This window comes from Oncorhynchus clarkii, chromosome 22 (assembly GCF_045791955.1).
Source record: "Oncorhynchus clarkii lewisi isolate Uvic-CL-2024 chromosome 22, UVic_Ocla_1.0, whole genome shotgun sequence".
Taxonomy (NCBI): domain Eukaryota; kingdom Metazoa; phylum Chordata; class Actinopteri; order Salmoniformes; family Salmonidae; genus Oncorhynchus; species Oncorhynchus clarkii.
This window is the reverse complement of record NC_092168.1, coordinates 31071245-31096523: the sequence shown is the minus strand read 5'-3', so window position 1 is coordinate 31096523 and position 25279 is coordinate 31071245. Positions and strand designations below refer to the sequence as shown.

The window sequence follows — 25279 nt, the reverse complement described above, 5'->3', positions numbered from 1 at the left end:
GAATCACTATGATAAATATAATAGTTTTTCTTGAGTATACCTTTAACAAAGTTGAGATTTACTTTGAAGTCAAAAGTGTAGGAACACAGGTTAAATCAGTTGTTGACACAGACGTGAAGGCGTAACAGAAAGATTGGAATGCACGTTAAATAATAATTACTGTATAAATAAACATACACAATGTAGTAATGTGAGTCAAATATGTAAGTTAAAAGCACTGTGTGCGTATCATAACAACTCATTTTTGCTGATTTCACATGTGAAATGTCATGTGGTTTTTCTGTAAGGGGAAAAAGAGAAAAGGAGGAATCTAATCCTCCCCTTACAGAAAAGGAGGAATCTAATCCTCCCCTTACAGAAAAGGAGGAATCTAATCCCCCCCTTACAGAAAAGAAGGAATCTAATCCTCCCCTTACAGAAAAGGAGGAATCTAAATCTCCCCTTACAGAAAAGAAGGAATCTAATCCTCCCCTTACAGAAAAGGAGGAATCTAATCCTCCCCTTACAGAAAAGGAGGAATCTAATCCCCCGCTTACAGAAAAGAAGGAATCTAATCCTCCCCTTACAGAAAAGGAGGAATCTAATCATCCCCTTACAGAAAAGGAGGAATCTAATCCCCCTTTACAGAAAAGGAGGAATCTAATCCTACCCTTACAGAAAAGGAGGAATCTAATCCTCCCCTTACAGAAAAGGAGGAATCTAATCCTCCCCTTACAGAAAAGGAGGAATCTAATCCTCCCCTTACAGAAAAGGAGGAATCTAATCCTCCCCTTACAGAAAAGGAGGAATCTAATCCCCCTTTACAGAAAAGGAGGAATCTAATCCTCCCCTTACAGAAAAGGAGGAATCTAATCCCCCCCTTACAGAAAAGGAGGAATCTAATCCTCCCCTTACAGAAAAGGAGGAATCTAATCCTCCCCTTACAGAAAAGGAGGAATCTAATCCCCCCCTTACAGAAAGGGAGGAATCTAATCCTCCCCTTACAGAAAAGGAGGATTAGATTAGAGCTGTTCTTGCTTCTCCTCCCGCCTTTATTTATACATAACTAGTAGTTTCACCATCTACCTACTGGAGCCCACCAGCAGTTTACTGTGTAAATGCAGCAGTTAGAGGCGATGGATTGGGGATGTATTTATTTACACTGCTGTGTGTTGATTTATGGAGTCTCTGACTTCTTCCAGTCCTCTTGTAACTAGTTCTAGGACCCTGTTTACACCAACGTCAAGACCAGGAATAGGGACATCAACCATGACATATTGGACACACACACACACACACACACACACACACACACACACACACACACACACACACACACACACACACACACACACACACACACACACACACACACACACACACACACACGACCTGGGATAACTATAGTTGTATCTATGCTTTGTTGAAAGTTAAAAAAATTCTGGGGGAACAAATACTCACTTTGGAGGTAACTACAACTATTTGAAGAGAGATCCCCCCAAAATCCCTACTTTAATAACTATTTAAATACAGATCTCAGAAATAAACTACTTTTTAAAACTATTTGAATACAGATATGTGAATACAAATCTCAGGTAGTGACTACTTTTCTGAAACTATTGGATTGGATGCATTCAACTAATGGAACTGGAACTGCATATTGACTATAGAATAGTATGAATAAACCACACACAATCTTCTATACTTTTCCAGTCATTTTTGATCTACACAATACATTTCTATCTGAGCATTCTGCAAATGCAAATTCTCCGGTGTTGAAAATGAACACAGTGTTAAATCAACACTGAACGTGTTGAGTCTGTGGACCCATACAGACACTGGAACAGTGTTAAATTAACAGTGCCTTTTTGAGTAAATTGTAGAGTTACCACTCATGACTGTATTTGTTAGTTACAGAGACATGTTTTTTGCATTAATCCATTTTTGGTCCTGTTGAGTTCACCAAGTGGAAAGGGAGATACCTAGTCAGTTGTGCAACTGAATGCATTCAACTGAAATGTGTCTTCCACATTTAACCCAACCCCTCTGAATCAGAGAGTTGCGGGGGGCTGCCCTAATTGACATCCACATCTTTGGTGCTTGTGAGCTCCTAAGTTAATATATTATCATACAAAAAAAACATTCAAATATATATATTTTTAATGATAACATATTTGCTTAGGATGTCACTTGGTGAAGTCCATAGGACCAAAAATTGATGAATGCAGACAAGACAGAAGCTTATTCTACACTAAATAAAACACATTATTTGAACAACAGTGAAGAATGTGTGGTTTCACAATAATAAAAAAAGAAATTAAGTCTTGACCATCACTGATTTCATGTCTGTCGCCTAATTAGCATCCCAGATTTAACGAGGCGGAAGATGAGTTCATAATTTCCTTTTAATGGGGGCTTAGGTGGTGAGCTGCAGTAACTGAAATCGTGAAATGCCAACACCCCCACAAACCTCCCTTCAACAGACAAAATGATAAGCTTACACGGAAGACTACACACACACACACTCAAGAGTGATCGCAAGGAGACACACAACTGCACGCACACACACCAACACACACGCAAGCATGGACACACACACACAATTAGCACCTGTTTCAAGAACTCTCTGTCTGTCAGATGGACAGTCCCTTGTCCTTCTACAGCTCTTTCTATCTCTCTCATAAATTATAGTGGTAGTTGGCTGTTTAATTAGATTGTGAGTTAAAAAGGCAAAACATGGATGGATGGAGTTCATCTTAATTATAAGTTTCCCTCTTTTTCCTCACTCATACCCTGCTGTCATACCTCCCTACCCCAGTGTCTCTGACCTGAGTTCCCCTGATGACAAGACTGTGTGTGATGTTTTCTCTGCATGTGACAAAGCATGAATTTACTCTCTCCTGCTTCTGTGGATAAAGCCTTTGATATCAGCCTCGTCACCAGATGACTTTACACTATCTTCCCCTGCAAAGTCTGTTCCCAGCTGTGCAGACAGGGCTCAGTAACCTCAAAGTCAGAGCAACAAGCCTAGATCAGACCAGAGAAATGATCCCAGAGGACCAGATCATTATCATTCAACTGGGATATATACTGTACATGATACATGTACATCAGAGATAAGAGGAGTTTAGATTACTGTGTCGGTCCATCAAATCAAATCAAATCAAATCAAATTTTATTTGTCACATACACATGGTTAGCAGATGTTAATGCGAGTGTAGCGAAATGCTTGTGCTTCTAGTTCCGACAATGCAGTAATAACCAACAAGTAATCTAACTAACAATTCCAAAACTACTGTCTTGTACACAGTGTAAGGGGATAAAGAATATGTACATAAGGATATATGAATGAGTGATGGTACAGAGCAGCATAGGCAGATACAGTAGATGGTATCGAGTACAGTATATACATATGAGATGAGTATGTAAACAAAGTGGCATAGTTAAAGTGGCTAGTGATACATGTATTACATAAGGATACAGTCGATGATATAGAGTACAGTATATACGTATGCATATGAGATGAATAATGTAGGGTAAGTAACATTATATAAGGTAGCATTGTTTAAAGTGGCTAGTGATATATTTACATCATTTCCCATCAATTCCCATTATTAAAGTGGCTGGAGTTGAGTCAGTGTCAGTGTGTTGGCAGCAGCCACTCAATGTTAGTGGTGGCTGTTTAACAGTCTGATGGCCTTGAGATAGAAGCTGTTTTTCAGTCTCTCGGTCCCAGCTTTGATGCACCTGTACTGCGGCGGGAGGACAGTGGACACTCTTCATGTTCCGAACGTGGAAGTAAACCTTTTTACCGTGCTAGGGGTCTGCCTGTGATATATACTAAACACAAATATAAATGCAACCTGCAACCATTTTCAATGGAAATCAGTCAATGGAAATACATTCATTAGGCCCTAATCTATGGATTTCACATGACTGGGAATACAGATATGCATCTGTTGGTCACAGTTACCTTAAAAAAGGTAGGGGAGGGGATAAGAAATCCAGTCTGTATCTGGTGTGACCATCATTTGCCTCATGCAGCACAACATATCTCCTTTGCATAGAGTTGATCAGGCTGTTTATTGTGGCCTGTGGAATGTTGTCCCACTCCTCTTCAATGGCTGTGCGAAGTTGCTGGTTATTGGCGGGAACTGGAACACAGTCACACACGACAATCTGGAGCATCCCAAACATGGGTGCCAGGTCCCAAACATGGGTGCCATGTCTGATGAGTATGCAGGCCATCGAAGAACTGGGACATTTTCAGCTTCTAGGATTTGTGTACAGATCCTTGCAACATGGGGCCGTGCATTATCATTTTGAAACATGAGATGGTGGCGGATGAATGGCACGGTATCTCTGTGGGAAGAGATCGTTTGATTTTTCACCCATCAGACCTCATGTTCATCATGTAGAGTTGAAGTCGGAAGTTTACATATACCTTAGCAAAAAACATTTAAACTCAGTTTTTCACAATTCCTGACATTTAATCCTAGTAAAAAGTCCCTGTCTTAGGTCAGTTGGGATCACCACTTTATTTTAAGACTGTGAAATGTCAGAATAATGATAGAGATAATTATTTATTTCAGATTGTATTTCTTTCATCACATTCCCAGTGGGTCAGAAGTTTACATACACTCAATTAGTATTTGGTAGCATTGCCTTAAATTGTTTAACTTGGGTCAAACATTTCGGGTAGCCTTCCACAACCTTCCCACAATAGGTTGGGTGAATTTTGGCCCATTCCTCCTGACAGAGCTTATGTAACGGAGTCAAGTTTGTAGGCCTCCTTGCTCGCACACACTTTTTCAGTTCTGCCCACAAATTTTCTATGGGATTGAGGTCAGGGCTTTATAATGGACACTCCAATACCTTGACTTTGTTATCCTTAAGCTATTTTGCCACAACTTTAGAAGTATGCTTGGGTTCACTGTCCATTTGGAAGACCGATTTGAGACCAAGGTTTAACTTCCTGACTGATGTCTTGAGCTGTTGCTTCAATATATCCACATCATTTTCCTGCCTCATGATTCCATCTACAGTGCCTTGCGAAAAAAGTATTCGGCCCCCTTGAACTTTGAGACCTTTTGCCACATTTCAGGCTTCAAACATAAAGATATAAAACTGTATTTTTTAGTGAAGAATCAACAACAAGTGGGACACAATCATGAAGTGGAACGACATTTATTGGATATTTCAAACTTTTTTAACAAATCAAAAACTGAAAAATTGGGCGTGCAAAATTATTCAGCCCCTTTACTTTCAGTGCAGCAAACTCTCTCCAGAAGTTCAGTGAGGATCTCTGAATGATCCAATGTTGACCTAAATGACTAATGATGATAAATACAATCCACCTGTGTGTAATCAAGTCTCCGTATAAATGCACCTGCACTGTGATAGTCTCAGAGGTCCGTTAAAAGCACAGAGAGCATCATGAAGAACAAGGAACACACCAGGCAGGTCCGAGATACTGTTGTGAAGAAGTTTAAAGCCGGATTTGGATACAAAAATATTTCCCAAGCTTTAAACATCCCAAGGAGCACTGTGCAAGGGATAATATTGAAATGGAAGGAGTATCAGACCACTGCAAATCTACCAAGACCTGGCCGTCCCTCTAAACTTTCAGCTCATACAAGGAGAAGACTGATCAGAGATGCAGCCAAGAGGCCCATGATCACTCTGGATGAACTGCAGAGATCTACAGCTGAGGTGGGAGACTCTGTCCATAGGACAACAATCAGTCGTATATTGCACAAATCTGGCCTTTATGGAAGAGTGGCAAGAAGAAAGCCATTTCTTAAAGATATCCATAAAAAGTGTTGTTTAAAGTTTGCCACAAGCCACCTGGGAGACACACCAAACGTGGAAGAAGGTGCTCTGGTCAGATGAAACCAAAATTGAACTTTTTGGCAACAATGCAAAACGTTATGTTTGGCGTAAAAGCAACACAGCTCATCACCATCCCCACTGTCAAACATGGTGGTGGCAGCATCATGGTTTGGGCCTGCTTTTCTTCAGCAGGGACAGGGAAGATGGTTAAAATTGATGGGAAGATGGATGGAGCCAAATACAGGACCATTCTGGAAGAAAACCTGATGGAGTCTGCAAAAGACCTGAGACTGGGACGGAGATTTGTCTTCCAACAAGACAATGATCCAAAACATAAAGCAAAATCTACAATGGAATGGTTCAAAAATAAACATATCCAGGTGTTAGAATGGCCAAGTCAAAGTCCAGACCTGAATCCAATCGAGAATCTGTGGAAAGAACTGAAAACTGCTGTTCACAAATGCTCTCCATCCAACCTCACTGAGCTCGAGCTGTTTTGCAAGGAGGAATGGGAAAACATTTCAGTCTCTCGATGTGCAAAACTGATAGAGACATACCCCAAGCGACTTACAGCTGTAATCGCAGCAAAAGGTGGCGCTACAAAGTATTAACTTAAGGGGGCTGAATAATTTTGCATTGCTTGCTGTTTGGGGTTTTAGGCTGGGTTTCTGTACAGCACTTTGAGATATCAGCTGATGTACGAAGGGCTATATAAAATAAATTTGATTGATTGATTGAATAATTTTGCACGCCCAATTTTTCAGTTTTTGATTTGTTAAAAAAGTTTGAAATATCCAATAAATGTTGTTCCACTTCATGATTGTGTCCCACTTGTTGTTGATTCTTCACAAAACAATACAGTTTTATATCTTTATGTTTGAAGCCTGAAATGTGGCAAAAGGTCGCAAAGTTCAAGGGGGCCGAATACTTTCGCAAGGCACTGTATTTTGTAAATTGCACCAGTCCCTCCTGCAGCAAAGCACCCCCACAACATGAAGCTGCTACCCCCGTACTTCACGGTTGGGATGGTGTTCTTCGGCTTGCAAGCCTCCTCCTTTTTCCTCCAAACATAACAATGGTCATTATGGCCAAGCAGTTCTATTTTTGTTTCATCAGGCCAGAGGACAAAAAGTACGATCTTTGTCCCCATGTGCAGTTGCAAACCGTAGTCTGGCTTTTATTTATGGTGGTTTTGGAGCAGTGGCTTCTTCCTTGCTGAGCCACATTTCAGGTTATGTCAATATAGGACTCGTTTTTACTGTGGATATAGATACCTCATGCTTTTGTACCTGTTTCCTCCAGCATCTTCACAAGGTCCTTTGCTGTTGTTCTGGGATTGATTTGCACTTTTTGCAAATACTTTTTGCAAGTACGTTCATCTCTAGGAGACAGAACGCCTCTCCTTCCTGAGCGGTATGACAGCTGCGTGGTCCCTTGGTGTTTATACTTGCGTACTATTGTTTGCGCAGATGAATGTGGTACCTTAGGGTGTGTGGAAATTGCTCCCAAGGATGAACCAGACTTGTGGAGGTCTACAAAAAAAATTCTGAGGTCTTGGCTGATTTCTTTTGATTTTCCCATGATGTTAAGCAAAGAGGCACTGAGTTTGAAGGTAGGCCTTGAAATACATCCACAGGTACACCTCCAATTGACTCAAATGATGATTAGCCTATCAGAAGCTTCTAAAGCCATGACATCATTTTCTGGAATTTTCCAAACTGTTTAAAGGCACAGTCAACTTCTGACCCACTGGAATTGTGATACAGTGAATTATAAGTGAAATAATCTGTCTGTAAACAATTGTTGGAAACATTACTTGTGTCATGCACAAAGTAGATGTCCTAACCGACTTGCCAAAACTATAGTTTGTTAACAAGACATTTTTGGAGTGGTTGAAAAAAAGTTTTAATGACTCCAACCTAAGTGTATGTAAACTTCCGACTTCAACAGTAAATTAAAATAAATCCACGTGGGTACTGTAACTTAAATTGCATTTGAGTTTCCATGCATAATTTACTCAAGAGTCACACATGTCAAGTTTGGATTCAGACGATAAAAAATTGTTCTTTTCATAGGATCTCGTAAGAAATACTGGAGTATATGGTTTTATTATAGTATCTCATACAAGCAGTATGAGGTTGAGTTATTGGAGAGACAGCAGACGTGTTCCCATGGCAGCAGATGTCTGAGGGTCACATGATCCGTCACTCATGAGACAGGTGAGAGAGGAGAGAACCCAACCAGCTAAAGAGGGCAACGTGAGATATGAGTTACTGTACATCTATGCTCCCACTCTCCCTCCCCACTCTCTGTCTCCGGTCTCTCGCCTGGGGGTATCCGTTATGGAAACGGTTTACCGTTTCAGAACCAAATGGAAGCTAACAGAGCAAATCAGAGTTTCCAGTTGGATAGATTCAGCTAAAGTATTCAGATCCCCTTACAGCCTTATTCTAAAATGGATGAAATTATATTTTTTTCTACAACTTGATTGGAGTCCACCTGTGGAAAATTCAATTGATTGGACTTGATTTGGAAAGGCACACACCTGTCTATATAAGATTCCACAGTTGACAACGCATGTCAGAGCAAAAACCAAGCCATGAGGTCGAAGGCATTGTCCGTAGTGCTCTGAGACAGGATTGTGTCGAAGTACAGAACTGGGGAAGGGTACCAAAAAATGTCTGCAGCATTAAATGTCTCCAATAACACAGTGGCCTCCATAATTTCTTACATGGAAGAAGTTTGGAACCACCCAGACTCTTCCTAGAGCTGGCCACCTGGCCAAAATGAGCAATCGGGGGGAAAAGGGCCTTGGTCAGGGAGGTGACCAAGAACCCGAAGGTCCCTCTGACAGAGCTCCAGAGTTCCTCTGTGGAGATGGGAGAACCTTCCATAAGGACAACCATCACTGCAGCACTCCACCAATCAGGCTTTTATGGTAGAGTGGCTTGACGGAAGCCACTCCTCAGTAAAAGGCACATGACAGTCCGCTTGGAGTTTGCCAAAAGACACCTAAAGTACTGAATGTCCATGAGTGGCCCAACCAGAGCCCGCAGTTGAACCCGATCAAACATCTCTGAAGAGACCTGAAAATAGCTGTGCAGAGACGCTCCCCATCCAACATGACAGAGCTTGAGAGGATCTGCAGAGAAGAGCAGAGAAGAATGGGGGAAACTCCTCAAATACAGGTGTGCCAAGCTTGTAGCGTCATATCCAAAAAGACTCAAGGCTGTAATCGCTGCCAAAGGTGCTTCAACGTAGTACTGAGTAAAGGGTCTGAATACTTACGTAAATGTAATTTTTCTGGGAGGGTTCTGGGATACATTGGCAAAAAAAATTAAAAACCTGTTTTTGCTTTGTCATTGTGGGATTTTGTGTGTAGATTGATGAGGGGGAAAAACTATTGAATCAATTTTAGAATAAGGCTGTAAAGTAACAAAATGTGGAAAAAGTCAAGGGGTCTGAATAATTTCCGAATGCACTGTAGGTCCCTCCCCGTTTAGTTCGTTTCCGTTTAAGAAACGTTTTGCTACAGAATTGGCGGATGAATTCCCTTCTGTTCTCCCTCCTTCTTTCTCTCTTACTCTCTCTCCCCACCTGCTCTGCCTTTCACCTCTCTCTCTCAGGCAACTTGTTCATTTGGGCTGTATTATTCCTGTCATTGTGCCATCAGAGCAGCGTGGAATAGACTGACACTCTTTGAGCCTAAAGATGACACATTGGCAAATTGCCTTCTACTCTCCTCTATTCTATCTCAGAAATATTCACCCACTCTCCCATCTCCAAATTCTCTCCAGCTCTCCTTCTAAAGACACACCTGATTTAAAGCGTAGTATTATCATTACAAACATATTTCCTGTTTCAACATACACACATTCACATGGTCCAACGGTGTGTTTCTAGGTTCTGACCCGACTATAATAACTGTGATTCTAGTCTTTTCAAAGGAGCAGACCTCTTGAAGTTCTGAATCAGAATCACAATCGAAAGGCCTTCCAGCCATTATACAGGATTGTTTTTGTCAGAACACAGACATATTGTTGGAATAACCTGTCATTGTTTTACTTCTTTTACCAATTGTATTGGCCCTGGTGGATTAGAGTTCTGTGAGATTTCATGTCAATGAGTTGATTTCACATGTTCTTGGAGAGATAGGCTTTATTAAGTTGGATTAATTCTGTATGGTAACCTTTTTGAATTTCTACAGATGGTCTTTTCCAAGTAGACTTAAGTGGAATCCGGAAAAAAGAAGTGTCAAACATATGGCTAGCGTTTAAAAAAAAGAGATATATATTTTGTGGGGGAGCAAACTCAATTTACTTTAAAACAAAATCTTAACTGTCTAGAAATAATAATGGACCTACAGTTTCTTGACTGTGTCCAGGTTGCTAATAATCACCGGAATGAAAGCAAGACAGTCAGGGAGCATCGGAAATTCCCAAAACGTTGGATTTTTTGCCTCTTCTGACGGTGAGGAAATATAACACATTTTCAGTGAGGCCCTCCGGACCTCGTTGAAGACCCAACGCGGCCCCCGGGTGCAAAATGAGTTTGACACCCCTGATCTAGACCTACAGAGGCAGAGAGCGAGAGGAGAAGGGGGAGAAAGGGAGATGGAGAAATAGAGTAAAGAGAAACATGTTAGAAATACACTATTCACCCCTGACACAAGGCAGCACTGAGGAAGTACTAAACCAGATAAAGTCAGAAAAAGAACCTGTTCAGAATTCTTCATGCCGGTTGGGTCCACATAACTTAAATCCTTTAGCGGTCTTTGGAGATATTCTTTGTGTCTGTCATTGATGAAATACTTGGTGTATACACTGTGTGGTCATGAAGGTCCCTAGCTTATCATGTCTCTAGCTCACCATGTCTATTCCTCTCTCCTTCTCCCACTTTATCTTTCACTGGTCCTCTCTCTTTTCCGTTCTCTGCCCCTCTCTCTCTCTATCTCCCTCTTTCTCTCTCACCATTCCTCACTCTGTTTGGTAGGAAATACAAATGCAGCTTTGGTCAGGGGGAAGGCAAACAAGCCTGAAGGTGTCAGCAAGTTTGAGGAGAAAAGCTCTTTCATTTGTCTCCAGTTCCCAAATTGATGCCCCTGCCAATATCTGCATGGACATATACAGCCTCCCTCTTTGGAACTTAACCGAACGTGTCCTCTTTCTTAGGGTGTTCAGACAAGCGTGTGCACTTCTCTGCCTGAGCTGTAAAATACTGCAGTGTCAAGTGTTTTTGGGTTTCTGAAAAGTAGGGATGAAAATATGTTACTTTTCAGCAGTCTTCTTTTCACTGGGGTTATTGGTCGCTCTGCGAACAGCACTGAAGGGTAATTCACCGTGGCTGCTCTGCAAGGCCTTAAACCAGCATCATTAGGCTCTCTCTGCTTCTCTGGCTGCAGATCAGAAAGACTAATTTAGGCTAAATCCTGCAGGGTGGGATGGAGACAACTCAGGCAGACTGATTAGAGATAAGGGAATGTACTACACTATATTGGCTGCAGGTGACACATCATCATTATAAGATCCTAATCTGCAAACATGGGCTGCCTCCATTTTATCCCCCCTACCCGATTCCCTCTATCTTCCCTCCATCCATTTCAACATTCAGATGGGCAGACCCAAATATCTTACCACAGAGGTGCATGCTGAGACAGCTGGATGTCTAATGACTTTCTACCTCAGAAAGATGAAAGAGGGAGATAGAGAGAGAGAAAAAGGAAGGAAGGGATAAGGACGAAAGACATGCAAAGGAAAGAAGAGAACGAAAAAGGCAGAGCGATGGAGAGGGAAGAAGAGAAAGAGACACACATAGTCAGTCCGTGACCATGGTGATGACAATGAGTCACTGAGTCCAAATAAACAGGCTTTATGTAAGGTTCTCCTTCACCTGGAGGAGAGGAGTGAGGGAGACTGTGACTCCCCCATGGCGAGAGAGAAATAGAGGATAAAATGGAGAAACAGTGTAACTGCCACGTCTGACTGTGGATGCAAAAGTGACATTCCCTATCTCCAGGTTATTATCCAGGCAGAGTATTTGTGTTGGCCTGGTGTGGGGATCTGTCACATACTATCAGATTCTGCTGCCTGGTCTTTATTCGGCACGTCACTGTGTAAACTTTTAATTTGGAGGTTATATTAAGTTTTGTCTTTGTGGGGGATGTAGTTACAGTTTCTCAAGAGTAATATTTTATTATAAAAAAGCCTTCTACATTCTGTGAAAGGCTGCCTTGCGCTGTGAGTGTTAACCTCAGTGTGTATGTGTCTTAAAGTAGCTTAAGTCTGTGTTTTAGAGGGTTTGGTTCCACGCATCTGAGGCTTTCAATTTGATGTTTTGGTCACCTCATAAGAAGCTTTTTAGAAGATATTATTACCCAACAACTCTGTAAAAATGTCACAATGCCACTGCAAATGTGTTTTACAACCAACTCCAATTTCATAAAAACGAACCTGTGTTAAAAGTCTCACATACTGTATATTGTGTAACTGGTATTCCCATTACAAGACAGCCTTGCGTAATCTCTGTTTAATTCCGGAGTTCATTGTTTTCTCTGTGTTCCCCCATACAGACTACTGGTGGCCCCTGCCCTCTGACCTGTGCCCTGTCTGGATCTATCTAGATGTGCTGTTCTCCACAGCCTCCATTATGCACCTGTGTGCCATCTCTCTGGACCGCTACATCGCCATCAGAAACCCCCTCCACCACAGCCGCTTCAACTCCCGAACCAAGGCCCGCCTCAAGATCATGGCTGTCTGGACCATCTCTGTGGGTAAGAAACAGGAAGAAAAGCCTGTACAAGTACACTACCATCCAAAAGTATGGGGTCACTTAGAAATGTCCTTGTTTTTTGAAAGAAAAAAACATTTTATGTCCATTAAAATAACATCAAATTGATCAGAAATACAGTGTAGACATTGTTCATGTTGTAAATTACTATTGTAGCTGGAAACTGCTATTTTTAATGAATATCTACATAGGCGTACAGATGCCCATTATCAGCAACCATCACTTCTGTGTTCCAATGGCATGTTGTGTTAGCTAATCCAAGTTTATAATTTTAAAAGGCTAACTGATCATTAGAAAACCCTTTTGCAATTGTTAGCACAGCTAAAAACTTTTTTTCTGATTAAAGAAGCAATAAAACTGACCTTCTTTGGACTAGTTGAGTGTCTGGAGCATCAGCATTTGTGGGTTCGATTACAGGCTCAAAATGTCAAGAAAGAAATAACTTACTTCTGAAACTCGTAAGTCTATTCTTGTTCTGAGAAATGAAGGCTATTCCATGCGAGAAATTGCCAAGAAACTGAAGATCTCGTACAACGCGGTGTACTACTCCCTTCACAGAACAGCGCAAACTTGCTCTAACCAGAATAGAAAGACTGAGCAAGAGAACAAGTACATTAGAGTGTTTAGTTTGAGAAACAGACGCCTCACAAGTCCTCAACAGGCAGCTTCATTTTGGCTTTTTTTTGCATCTCTACCTAGAAGGCCAGCATCCCGGAGTCGCCTCTTCACTATTGACGTTGAGACTGGTGTTTTGCGGGTACTATTTAATGAAGCTGCCAGTTGAGGACTTGTGAAGCGTCTGTTTCTCAAACTAGACACTCTAATGTACTTGTCCTCTTGCTCAGTCTTTCTATTCTGGTTAGAGTCAGTTTGCGCTGTTCTGTGAAGGGAGTAGTACACAGCGTTGTACGAGATCTTCAGTTTCTTGGCATTTTCTCACATGGAATAGCCTTCATTTCTCAGAACAAGAATAGACTTACGAGTTTCAGAAGAAACATATTTATTTCTGGCCATTTTGAGCCTGTAATCGAACCCAAAAATGCTGATGCTCCAGACACTCAACTAGTCCAAAGAAGTCCAGTTTTATTGCGTCTTTAATCCGTACAACAGTGTTCAGCTGTGCTAACATAACTGCAAAAGTGTTTTGTAATGATCAATTAGCCTTTTAAAATTATAAACTTGGATTAGTTAACACAATGTGCCATTGTAACACAGAAGTGATGGTTGCTGATAATGGGCCTCTGTACGCCTATGTAGATATTCCATAAAAAAATCTGCTGTTTCCAGCTACAATAGTCATTTACAACATTAACAATGTCTACACTGTATTTCTGATCAATTTGATGTTATTTTAATGGACCAAAAAAAAAGATTTTCTTTTAAAAACAAGGCCATTTCTAAGTGACCACAAACTTTTGAATGGTAGTGTGTATGCTGCTCCCTTGAGAGAGACAGACAGAGACCATGTGTCTGTATTTGTTCATATAAAAATGTGTGGTCGTTGGGGGAGGGGCATATTTAGAACCAATTCTTTGTAAAACTCCCCACATTTGAACATTTTACTGTTGGATATGGGCAAGGCAACAGGCGCCGTGGGGTGAGAGCAAAGGAGGGATGGAGGCTGTGAATGAGGGAATGAAAGGAGAATGACTCATAAGCAACTGTAATTTGAGTTTCAAGGTCTATATTATTTAGTGTAAAAGCCAAGGCGACTGAACAATCAGGACTTTATAATGGCCTAGTTGATATCCAGCTGATCAAGTCAATGGCCTAGCATGAAAAGGAAATGATTGAGCCACTAATGCAGTCTGGTGCATCAAGCCGTCAGACTTAGCTCCATACAGAACAAACATGTGTCATGTACAGTGGCAAGAAAAAGTATATGAACACTTTGGAATTACCTGGATTTCTGCATAAATTTGACATAGAATTTGATCTGATCTTCATCTAACTCACAACAATAGACAAACACAGTGTGCTTAAACTAATAACACACAAATTATTGTATTTTTCTTGTCTATATTGAATACATCATTTAAACATGCACAGTGTAGGTTGGAAAAAGTGTGTAAACCCCTAGGCTAATGACTTCTCCAAAAGCTAATTGGAGTCAGGAGTCAGCTAACCTGGAGTCCAGTCAATGAGACAAGATTGGAGATGTTAAAGCTGCCTTGCCCTATAAAAAACACTTCACAAGAAGCATTGACTGATGTGAACCATTCCTCGAACAAAAGAGATCTCAGAAGACCTAAGATTAAGGTTTGTTGACTTGCATAAAGCTGGAAAGGGTTACAAAGTATCTCTAAAGGCCTTGATGTTCATCAGTCCACAGTAAGACAAATTGTCTATAAATGGAAGAAGTTCAGCACTGTTGCTACTCTTCCTAGGATTGGCCGTCCTGCAAAGATGACTGCAAGAGCACAGCGCAGAATGCTCAATGAGGTTAAGAAGAAACCTAGAGTGTCAGCTAAAGACTTACAGAAATCTCTGGAAGATGCTAACATCTTTGTTGACGAGTCTACAACACGTAAAACACTAAACAAGAATGGTGTTCATGGGAGGACACCATGGAAGAAGCCACTGCTGTCCAAAAAAAACATTGCTGCACATCTGAAGTTCACAAAAGAGCTCCTGATGTTCCACGGCGCTACTGGCAAAATATTCTCTGGACAGATGAAACTAAAGTTGTGTTGTTTGGAATGAACACACAAAACTGGGTGTGGAGAAAAAAAGGCACAGCACACCAACATCAAAACCTCATCCCAACTGTAAAGTATATTGGAGGGATTATCATGGTTTAGGACTGCTTTGCTGCCTCAGGGCCTGGACAGCTTGCTAGCATCTACGGAAAAAGGAATCCCCAAGTTTATCAAGACATTTTGAAGGATAATGTAAGGCCGCCAATTGAAGCTCAACACAAGTTAGGTGACGCAACAGAATGGCTTCGACAGAAGAAAATACGCCTTCTGGAGTGGCCCAGTCAGTCCTGACCTCAACCCGATTGAGATGCTGTGGCATGACCTCAAGAGAGCGGTTCACACCTGACATACCAAGAATATTGTGGAACCTAAACTGTTTCGTAAAGATGAATGGTCCAAAATTCCTTCTGACCGTGCAGGTCTGATCCGCAACTACAGAAAACGTTTGCTTGAGGTTATTGCTGCCAAAGGAGGGTCAACCTGTTATTAAATCCAAGGGTTCCCATACTTTTTCCAACCTGCGCTGTGAATGTTTACACGGTGTGATCAATAAAGAGATGAACAATTATAATTGTTTGTGTTTTTAGTTTAAGCAGACTGTTTGTCTATTGTTGTGACTTAGATGAAGATCAGATAAAATATTATGACCAATTTATGCAGAAATCCAAGTAATTCTAAAGGGTTCACATACTTTTTCTTCCCACTGTATGTTGCGTGAAAGCCAGCACACCCAAATATTTCTGTATCGACGCTGAAGCTGCTGCTAAAATGAGACATGCCCTGCTGTAGAAGTTTCATCAACATTTAGGGTTCAAATAACCAGACGTAAATTTGTATATAATTTAAGAATATTAGAGGGTCGATCAGATCATAAATAAAAACTGCCCGTCAGACTTGTGTGGCTCCTTTCCATTGCTTCAAACCAATGTCTCAATACCACCATTAATGATCCAGTCATGCTGTGTAGAGACCCAAGTAGGCAGGGAGAGACATTGTCACATAGAACCAGGGAAGCAGAGAGAGACAACACACAACGTGGGGAGGAATGAACCCCTGATATGACTCACCATTCCACAGGTTCCAGGCCCCAGGCAGAAAGTTATCATATGATACGCTGCTGCCTGCAAATTAAATAAGATTATGTCACTGCTGCTTATCTTCATGTTATGTATCATCCCCCTCTCCTCTCGTCCATCTGTACACGGCAGACCAAGAAAGAGAGAAGAGAAATAGAAGCTGAAGAGTAGCTGATGTTACACAGAACTGAGATGATGTATGCTGTTAAACAAACCCTGGAACACAGTGCTGCTACTGCCCAGCCTATTGTACAAGACTCCTACCACAGAGAGAGATCACTTACCTTACAAAATCCCACCTATACACAGACCACACGTCTACACGTACACACCTCATCCTGTACAACGAATGTGCACGCACGTACACACATTACGCACAAACAAAGCCACAAACACACACAAACACCCTCACACTGACACACACCTCTAATCGTCATGACCAAGGAAAGTTCCTGGGCCATGACCATGACATAAAAAACGTTTCATATCAACCAATAATTTTTGTAAGACTGCAAATCTCAATTAAATAATAATACTCTTTGGTCTTTGTAACCTGCAGTCTTTCTCTTTCTATTAAATCATTCAGGAGCTTCCTACAACTTCCTGTATTTCTGTTATGTTGTGATGTGTCTTCCCTGGAGCTGTATGTCTCTCTCTTCAGACACACTGGGTATAGTTTCAGCAAAGAAACACGCAATTACCAAAGGCATACCAATGTACATGTTGGCATCAGCAGTTCAATGTCAATGTAACTGCCACAGAAAGATTTTTTGCAAACATGGAGGGATAATTAGCTGAGCTGTATTTATTGGAATAAATTTATCCTCCTAGAATTTCTTCTTCTGAGGTTAAGCTCAAGTTTTGGGAAGGGTGAGCTGATCCTAGGTCTGTGTTTAGTGTGATCTCTAACCCGGAGCTCAGTGTATCTGTGGCTCTGGTGTTGACGTGTTAGTGTGGAAACATGGCAGAGATGGTTGAGATGTCTGGATCAGGTATGTGTTCTTTGGCCTGTCTCCAACTGCTGGGCCAGGGGTGGTGCTGCTGCTCTGCTTTACGGAAACCACTGAACTCACACCCAGGGAACCCCTGAACACACACCCAGGGAACCACTGAACACACACCCAGGGAACCACTGAACACACACCCAGGGAACCACTGAACACACACCCAGGGAACCACTGAACACACACCCAGGGAACCACTGAACACACGCCCAGGGAACCACTGAACACACACCCAGGGCAATGTGAAGCTAGTCCAAACAACCTGTAATACTAGGGAAGAATGAAGTAAAGATACAGGAACGTAAACAAAGGCTTACATTAAGAAATGTTGGACTTCAGTCATATGATTGATTCAGGGTTCCAAGGCCATCTGGTAACAAATTATTGTCTTGACTCTTTCAACTGCTTCCACATCCCAACCCACACACAATAAGAATTCTCTTTCTCAACTTGCTAATACTCTTGACGAAATTGCATTTCTGCATTTTCTCTAAGCCAGCCAAAAAATAGTGGTTAAGAAAACATCAACTCAAAGAAAAAGTTCACCTTTCTCTCTCCAAGCTCCTCTATCTTTAGAGGAAGGAGATTGTCAGGGGGAAGAGAAAGAGAGACTAAATGTCTATTTAATTTCAGAATTCTGCAGGCGTGTTGATGGATGTTTGCCTCTTAAATTTGACAGGTCTGTAGTAAAATGGTGAAAAAGCGAGGGACTATTTAATTCCTTCAGATCTAGATGCCAGACCAGACAGAATTGGGGAAATAGGCTAATGCCCTTGCAAATGTGAGGTTGTAAATCATTGAATCTGTTACCAAAGCCTAAAGCGATGTGATCTTAATTGGAGCTGGTTCTGGCAACCGTCCCCGTCTATTTTCCCGGTCTAAGCCCCAAAATGGCTGTCAGTTTCAGGCCAGTTGCACTCCCTCCCTAAGGTTATTAGTCTTTGCATCTCACTGTCTTGCAATGGGGATGAAAGCCTTAGTGAATGGCTCCAGATGCTTCTGTCCCTCTCCCTCACAAATCCAGTTATTGGACACTAATGACACTAATGCTGGGCCTGTGAGGGGAAATTGCAGGGTTTATCTGTCCTGGTGGGCACACAGTGGTGATATGAGGACTATTGCATTATTGATGCCAGAGGATCCTGCCGTGGTGGATTGATTTATGGTGGGAATGAGCAACAGGTGTGCTTTGCCCGTAGAATGATCTGTACATTATAGGGCCAGGCGTTTTGATATTACTGGCACAATCTTGAAGTGCCACAGTGCTATTTACCGTTTAGGCAGAGACAAGCTGTACAAAATTGCTTTTACTTTTTCAATTTGAAATCTTAAATAAGAAGGGGAACACACATACACACACATGTAAGCACACACACACACACACACACACACACACACACACACACACACACACACACACACACACACACACACACACACACACACACACACACCTCATACTAAACTAACCTCTCTCTCCTCTGTGTCTTTCTGTAGGTATCTCCATGCCCATCCCCGTCCTAGGCCTGCGGGACCACACCAAGGTGTTTAAAAAGGGCAGCTGCCTGTTGACAGACGACAGTTTTGTCCTGGTGGGCTCCTTCGTGGCCTTCTTCATCCCCCTCACCATCATGGTGGTCACCTACTTCCTCACCATCAGCGCCCTGCAGAACGAGGCTACCCTCTGCCTGGACCAGCTGGTGCCCCGGCCGAAGAGGATCGCCACCCTGACCCTGGGCTTCCTCCCGCAGGGCTCACTCTCCTCAGAGAAGCTCTTCTTCAGGCGTTCGCTAAGCCGTGACACGGGAGGGGTAGGAGGAGGGGTCGGTGGGGTCGGTGTGGACCCGCGGTACGGGCGCCGCACCATGCAGTCAATCAGCAACGAGCAGAAGGCCTCCAAGGTCCTGGGAATGGTCTTCTTCCTGTTCGTGGTCATGTGGTGTCCCTTCTTCATCACCAATGTGTTGGCGGTGGTGTGCGACCCTGTGAACTGTGATCCGGGGGTGATGGGGGGGCTGCTGAATGTGTTTGTATGGGTGGGATACCTCTCCTCAGCCATCAACCCTCTGGTGTACACTTTGTTCAACAAGACGTACCGTGCAGCCTTCTCCCGCTACGTACGCTGCCAGTACAGCCCGGAGAGGAAGCCTCTGCAGCTCATACTGGTTAACACCATCCCTCCGCTGGCCTACAACTCCACCCACCTGCCCCTGGAGGAAATGGGGTCCCTCAGGAATGGGGTCCACAGCAGTGGAGGACCCAGGGACTCCCTACGAAACCTTGTGAGGACCAAATCAAACTCAGACAAACACAAGGCAACCAGGGACAAAGATGAGAGCATCAGCTGTGTGTGAGGCTGTGAGCCTGTAAGGACTCAATCTCCCATAATCCTATTGGAATGTGCTGGGTTTTTATTAGATTTCCCATCTCCATCTTGTTTTGGTAGGGAAACACTTGGAACAGGGGTTCCTGTGCTGGAGCATGCTCAGTAGTTCCAGGGTGAGACTCATGCTGCCAGGAAACAGGGAAATAGGAAACAGGAAGAACAGAGAGAGGAAAGACAATACCTGCCTCACAAACACTTAAACTAGTAACACTAGAAGAGAACAACTGAGCTAATACTATATTATCAGCAACAGCCAGTCCCCCCCCCAAAACAAACAACATACACCACATACAAAATCTATATTTGTGTATACATTGTGCACATACGTAAATAAATACCTGTATGTTCTGTTTTTGTTGTCATTAACCAAAGAGAAAAACCTATCTTGTGATCTTGTGTTTTCCTTGACGCGGTATTAAAATACAGAAATGTGTAATGGTGGGATGTAGGCTAAACGAAGATATGTTGAGGGATTCCTAGGCATAGCCCAATGGACTAAAGGCATGGGACTCATTTGAACTAAGTGTTGTTGTACCTACAGTATGATTGATGTGATCTGTTGTTATAACCCCTCCCTCTTATTCATGGTGAACCTACCATCTCGACTTTACTACGAGGTCCTCTGATCTCAACCCTACTCAAGCGTTGAACTGATGTTTAAAAAATACAATAAAATGTTGATGTTGCCTGGGTAATCACGTCTAACTCCAGGGGAAAGAGTTTGGTGTTATTTGTTGGAGTTTATTGTGGCACTGATATTCCCAGGGGGACAGCCAACGTACAATATTATTTTTGACACAAACTAAATGATTTCTGTTTCCGATCAAAGTAAAATAGAAATTGAATCCATTGTGAGTGTGTGGTAGTCATTGTCTTAGTGTGTATGTCTGTCTGGTCAAAGCAGACCTGGTTTTTAACTGCAGACCAGGAAGAAGCAAAGTGTGTAAGTGTTTGGGCAAAGTACGGGATTACAAACCGTTTAAGGTATTTACAAACAGTATGTTCACCATTTATTCATCATTACTCATCTTAGTAAGCTAGTTGTTCATAAATGTATACATATTTCCTTAAACATCCTGTGTTGTGTGATTATTCTTTTACCAGGTACTGCAGGAATGTCTACCAATGGCGTGCACATCTTTTTGTGAGAAGTTAGTTTCAATTACACTGGTCACTAAAAAACATTTAGGAAGTATTTATGAAGCATAAATAGTGCTCGCTTTAGATTAGGGCCTGCAACAATACTTTACCAATGATTAGTAAATGGTTTATTAACGTGGGAGAAATGATTAATAAATGGTGAACACACGCTTCATAAATTGTTTATTACGGACCCTTAAAATAAAGTGTGGCCAAACCAACATCTCATTTAGGAGTTTTAACACTTGGGGGATAAAAGGTGTTGTTCGGTAACACTTATGGATAGCTTCACACATGAATCGACACACTCACACTTTTGTGATTTGAATCAATTAGAGAAGCCTACAACTGTGTTTTCAATCTGCTTCCATCTGATTATCACACACAGACTGAGTGACACAAAATAAATACTCACAGCACTTCTAAAAAGTGAAGCTGTTTGGGCCTGTAGAGTGGGGGGGGGAGTGAGTGAATGAGTGAGTGAGTCAGTGTGTGTGTGTGTGTGTGTGTGTGATGCAATTAAATTGCTTGTCATGTGAAAGTTTGAGTGCTTGTTTGGGTGAATGTCTGATCAAGTGCCTCATAATGTTTATGAGATAATGATGATCATTAATGTATGAGTCATATCCATAAAGGCAGTGTGTGGTGGCGTGAACCGCCAGTCCCGTGGCTGCTATGTATTAGAATTAGCTTAGAGCACTATGTGGGAGCGCGCGCGCACACACACACACACACAATTACCCTTCACCCATCTCTTAACCCACCTTTCATGCTCCCCAATCCCTCTTCATTGAAGTTACCCACTCACCACTACATTATTCACAAAGGCTGTCAGCCTGATCATTATAACTTCTTCACCCTTTAACAACATACAGTACCTGGATGATTCTCCAACAAGACGTAGGAACAGGTCATGTGCCATCAAGAAAAGAGAAAATGTCCCAAATGTCCCAAATGTCACTTGCCTAGTTAAATAAAGGTTAAATAAAAATACCAAAAATGGCCCAATCAGCATAACTTAAAACCCAACATAAGTACATAATAGATACATTATAGTTACAACATGAAGGCCATTCCCAGCCTGGAGACTGTGGTCAGATGGTCCTCCCTCTCTTACATCACAACATGACTCAGTCACCTATGGTAACGTTAGGAGAAATAGAGGATAGAGCTGCAAGGGTTTCATTAAGGTCACATTAATTCAACAATTCCACTGGAATCCCTTCAGAGCTGGGTGGGGAGAAGGGATGAATTCATTCAAAATATGAGGAGAGAGGGAAGGAGGGAGGGAGATGGACAGAGGAGAGAGGAGAAAGGGTACGGTAGGCACCTATCCTATTCTCAATGGTTTCTTTTAGGGACTAAGCTTGTGTCAGTCTATTAAATTATTAAATCAGGAAGTGTGTGAAAGAGTGGGACTGGATAATGGGGAGAAAGGAGCGTAGGAGACCTAAAGAAACTGAAAAGGGGACAAAAGAGAGGCAGAGGGGGAAGAATGAGAAAGAGAGCAAGAGAGAGAGAGCAAGAGAAAGAGAGAGAGGGAGAGAGAGAGAGAGAGAGAGAGAGAGAGAGTGAGAGGGAGATGCTTTCAGAGTGCTAGTTACTGTGACCCTAGTTTCAATCATAAAGTTGGACAGGTGAGGGTTTTTTAACAAGGCTGAGGTGTTTATCCTTTATTTCAACAAGCATTTGAAAATGTTCTCACAGAGAAGGAATGATTACAGTTTCTATCAAAAACAGCTTGAATCAAGGGCTTTAATCTCTAATTAATCTCATTCAAGCTGTTTTCCTGAAAACAGTTTTCTTGTATTTGGCTCTGATTTTCACAGCAGCAAAGCAGTTTAATCGATTCCTTTTCATCTCTCGCCATATACAAATTACTCATATTTGATAAATAGGCATATAAAGTGCTTGGAGGAGGGATTAATATTAAAATGGATTTTACACAGACAAAATATCAATATGCATTTCAATACACATCAATACACAGTGCTATATATCAGCAATGAGATACTGTATAACTGAAAAACAGAGTGGAATTTCAAACAGACCAAAACATTTCAGATCAGATTCATAGTTGTGACATTTACATTATCGGTAGGAATTTCAATCACCTGGTACTCTCCATATTCACTTCGCACTCTCTACGCACAGCACACACACTATCTTGAGTTACACGGCTGTCATAATAAGAATAATTTAATACGCACTTCACTCGCTGGCCTATGGCAGTCATTGACCGGCAGTCAAACATCACGAAGTGGGTATGATGCACACAGTGAGACACATAGTGAGGCACACAAGTGTGTTCCTTCATTTAGAGAAACTATCTGGCTCTGCAACTGAAGTAATTTAATGTAAATACTATATGACTGAGCTGTCTTTGACTTGATGGTTCGCTGACGAAGGCACTGCATCTCAATGTGGCAGCAACCAATTGAAGTCATTGTCAGTGGCAAGTATTAATGGATGCCAATGGAAGCCAGGCTTCCACCAAAAATGTAACACTTTTTTTTCAGCATTTATCTTTTGTCTCTCTGTGTTTCATCATGTTCATTCAATTCACAAAAGGCTCAATGCATCTCACCGGAGAAAACATCCGATCGAGTGAAACAGTCTCCGTATGCCCCTCTGTCTCAGTATGTGTATCACATCTATCTGATGCTGTCATGTCAAAAAGAGTATGGCATTTTTGCACCCGTAGCATTGAATGCAAGGGAAGCCAGCAAGCATTTGGCCTCTGATGATAAAATGTATATACATTTGAAGTCGGAAGTTTACATACACCGTAGCCAAATACATTTAAATGCCTAACATTTAATCCTAGTAAAAATTCCCTGTCTTAGGTCAGTTAGGATCACCACTTTATTTTAAGAATGTCAGAATAATAGTAGAGAGAATGATTTATTTCAGCTTTTATTTCTTTCATCACATTCCCAGTGGGTCAGAAATACACTCAATTAGTATTTGGTAGCATTGCCTTAAATTGTTTAACTTGGGTCAAACATTTCGGGTTAGTCTTCCACAAGCTTCCCACAATAAATTGGGTGAATTTTGGCCCATTCCTCCTGACAGAGCTGTTGTAACTGAGTCAGGTTTGTAGGCCTCCTTGCTCGCACACGCTTTTTCAGTTCTGCCCACAAATGTTCTATAAGATTGAGGTCAGGGCTTTGTGATGGCCACTCCAATACCTTGACTTTGTTGTCCTTAAGAGATTTTGCCACAACTTTGAAAGTATGCTTGGGGTCATTGTCCATTTGGAAGACCCTTTTGCGACCAAGCTTTACCTACCTGACTGATGTCTTGAGATGTTAATTCAAGCTTTATTTTGCCGGTTTTGGAGCAGTGGCTTCTTTCTTGCTGAGCGGCCTATCAGGTTATGTCGATATAGGACTCGATATAACCCTAACCCTGTGGATATAGATAATTTTGTACCTGTTTCCTCCAGCATCTTCACAAGGTCCTTTGCTGTTGTTCTGGGATTCATTTGCACTTTTCGCACCAAAGTACATCCATCTCTAGGAGACAGAATGCATCTCCTTCCTGAGCGGTATGACGTCTGCGTGGTCCCATGGTGTTCTATCTCAAGGCCATCAGACTGTTAAACAGCCACCACTAACATTGAGTGGCTGCTGCCAACACACTGACTCAACTTCAGCCACTTTAATAATGGAAATTGATGTGAAAATATATCACTAGCCACTTTAAACAATGCTACTTAATATAATGTTTGCATACCCTACATTACTCATCTCATATGTATATGTATATACTGTACTCTATATCATCTACTGCATCTTTATGTAATACATGTATCACTAGCCACTTTAAACTATGCCACTTTGCTTACATACCCTACATTACTCATCTCATATACTGTACTCGATACCATCTACTGCATCTTGCCTATGCCGTTCTGTACCATCACCCATTCAAAGATATTTATGTACATATTCTTCATCCCTTTACACTTGTGTGTACAAGGTAATAGTTTTGGATTTGTTAGTTTAGATTTCTCGTTGGTTATTACTGCATTGTCGGAACTGGAAGCACAAGCATTTCGCCTCACTCACGTAAGTGACAAATATATTTGATTTGATTTGATTTATACTTGCGTACTATTGTTTGTACAGATGAACGTGGTACTTTCAGGCATTTGGAAATTGCTCCCAAGGATGAACCAGACTTGTGGAGGTCTACAATTGTTTTTCTGAGCTCTTGGCTGATATCTTTTGATTTTCCCATGATGTCAAGCAAAGAGGCACTGAGTTTGAAGGTAGGCCTTGAAATACATCCACAGGTACACCTCCAATTGACTCAAATGTTGTCAATTAGCCTATCAGAAGCTTCTAAAGCCATGACATCATTTTCTGGAAT

At 41.7% G+C, this 25279-nt stretch overlaps 1 protein-coding gene across 1 annotated transcript in view; it reads left to right on the top strand.

Annotated features, from left to right (window-relative positions):
• Nucleotides 1-20840, top strand: part of LOC139380403 (5-hydroxytryptamine receptor 2A-like) — a 30494-nt gene extending 9654 nt beyond the window's left edge. Inside the window, exons 2-3 of the mRNA XM_071123044.1 lie at nucleotides 12380-12580; nucleotides 18874-20840. Of these exons, the coding sequence (XP_070979145.1) occupies nucleotides 12380-12580; nucleotides 18874-19730 (1058 nt within the window). The 3' untranslated portion in view covers nucleotides 19731-20840. The remainder of the gene's footprint in view (nucleotides 1-12379; nucleotides 12581-18873) is intronic.
• Nucleotides 20841-25279: the final 4439 nt, after the last annotated feature.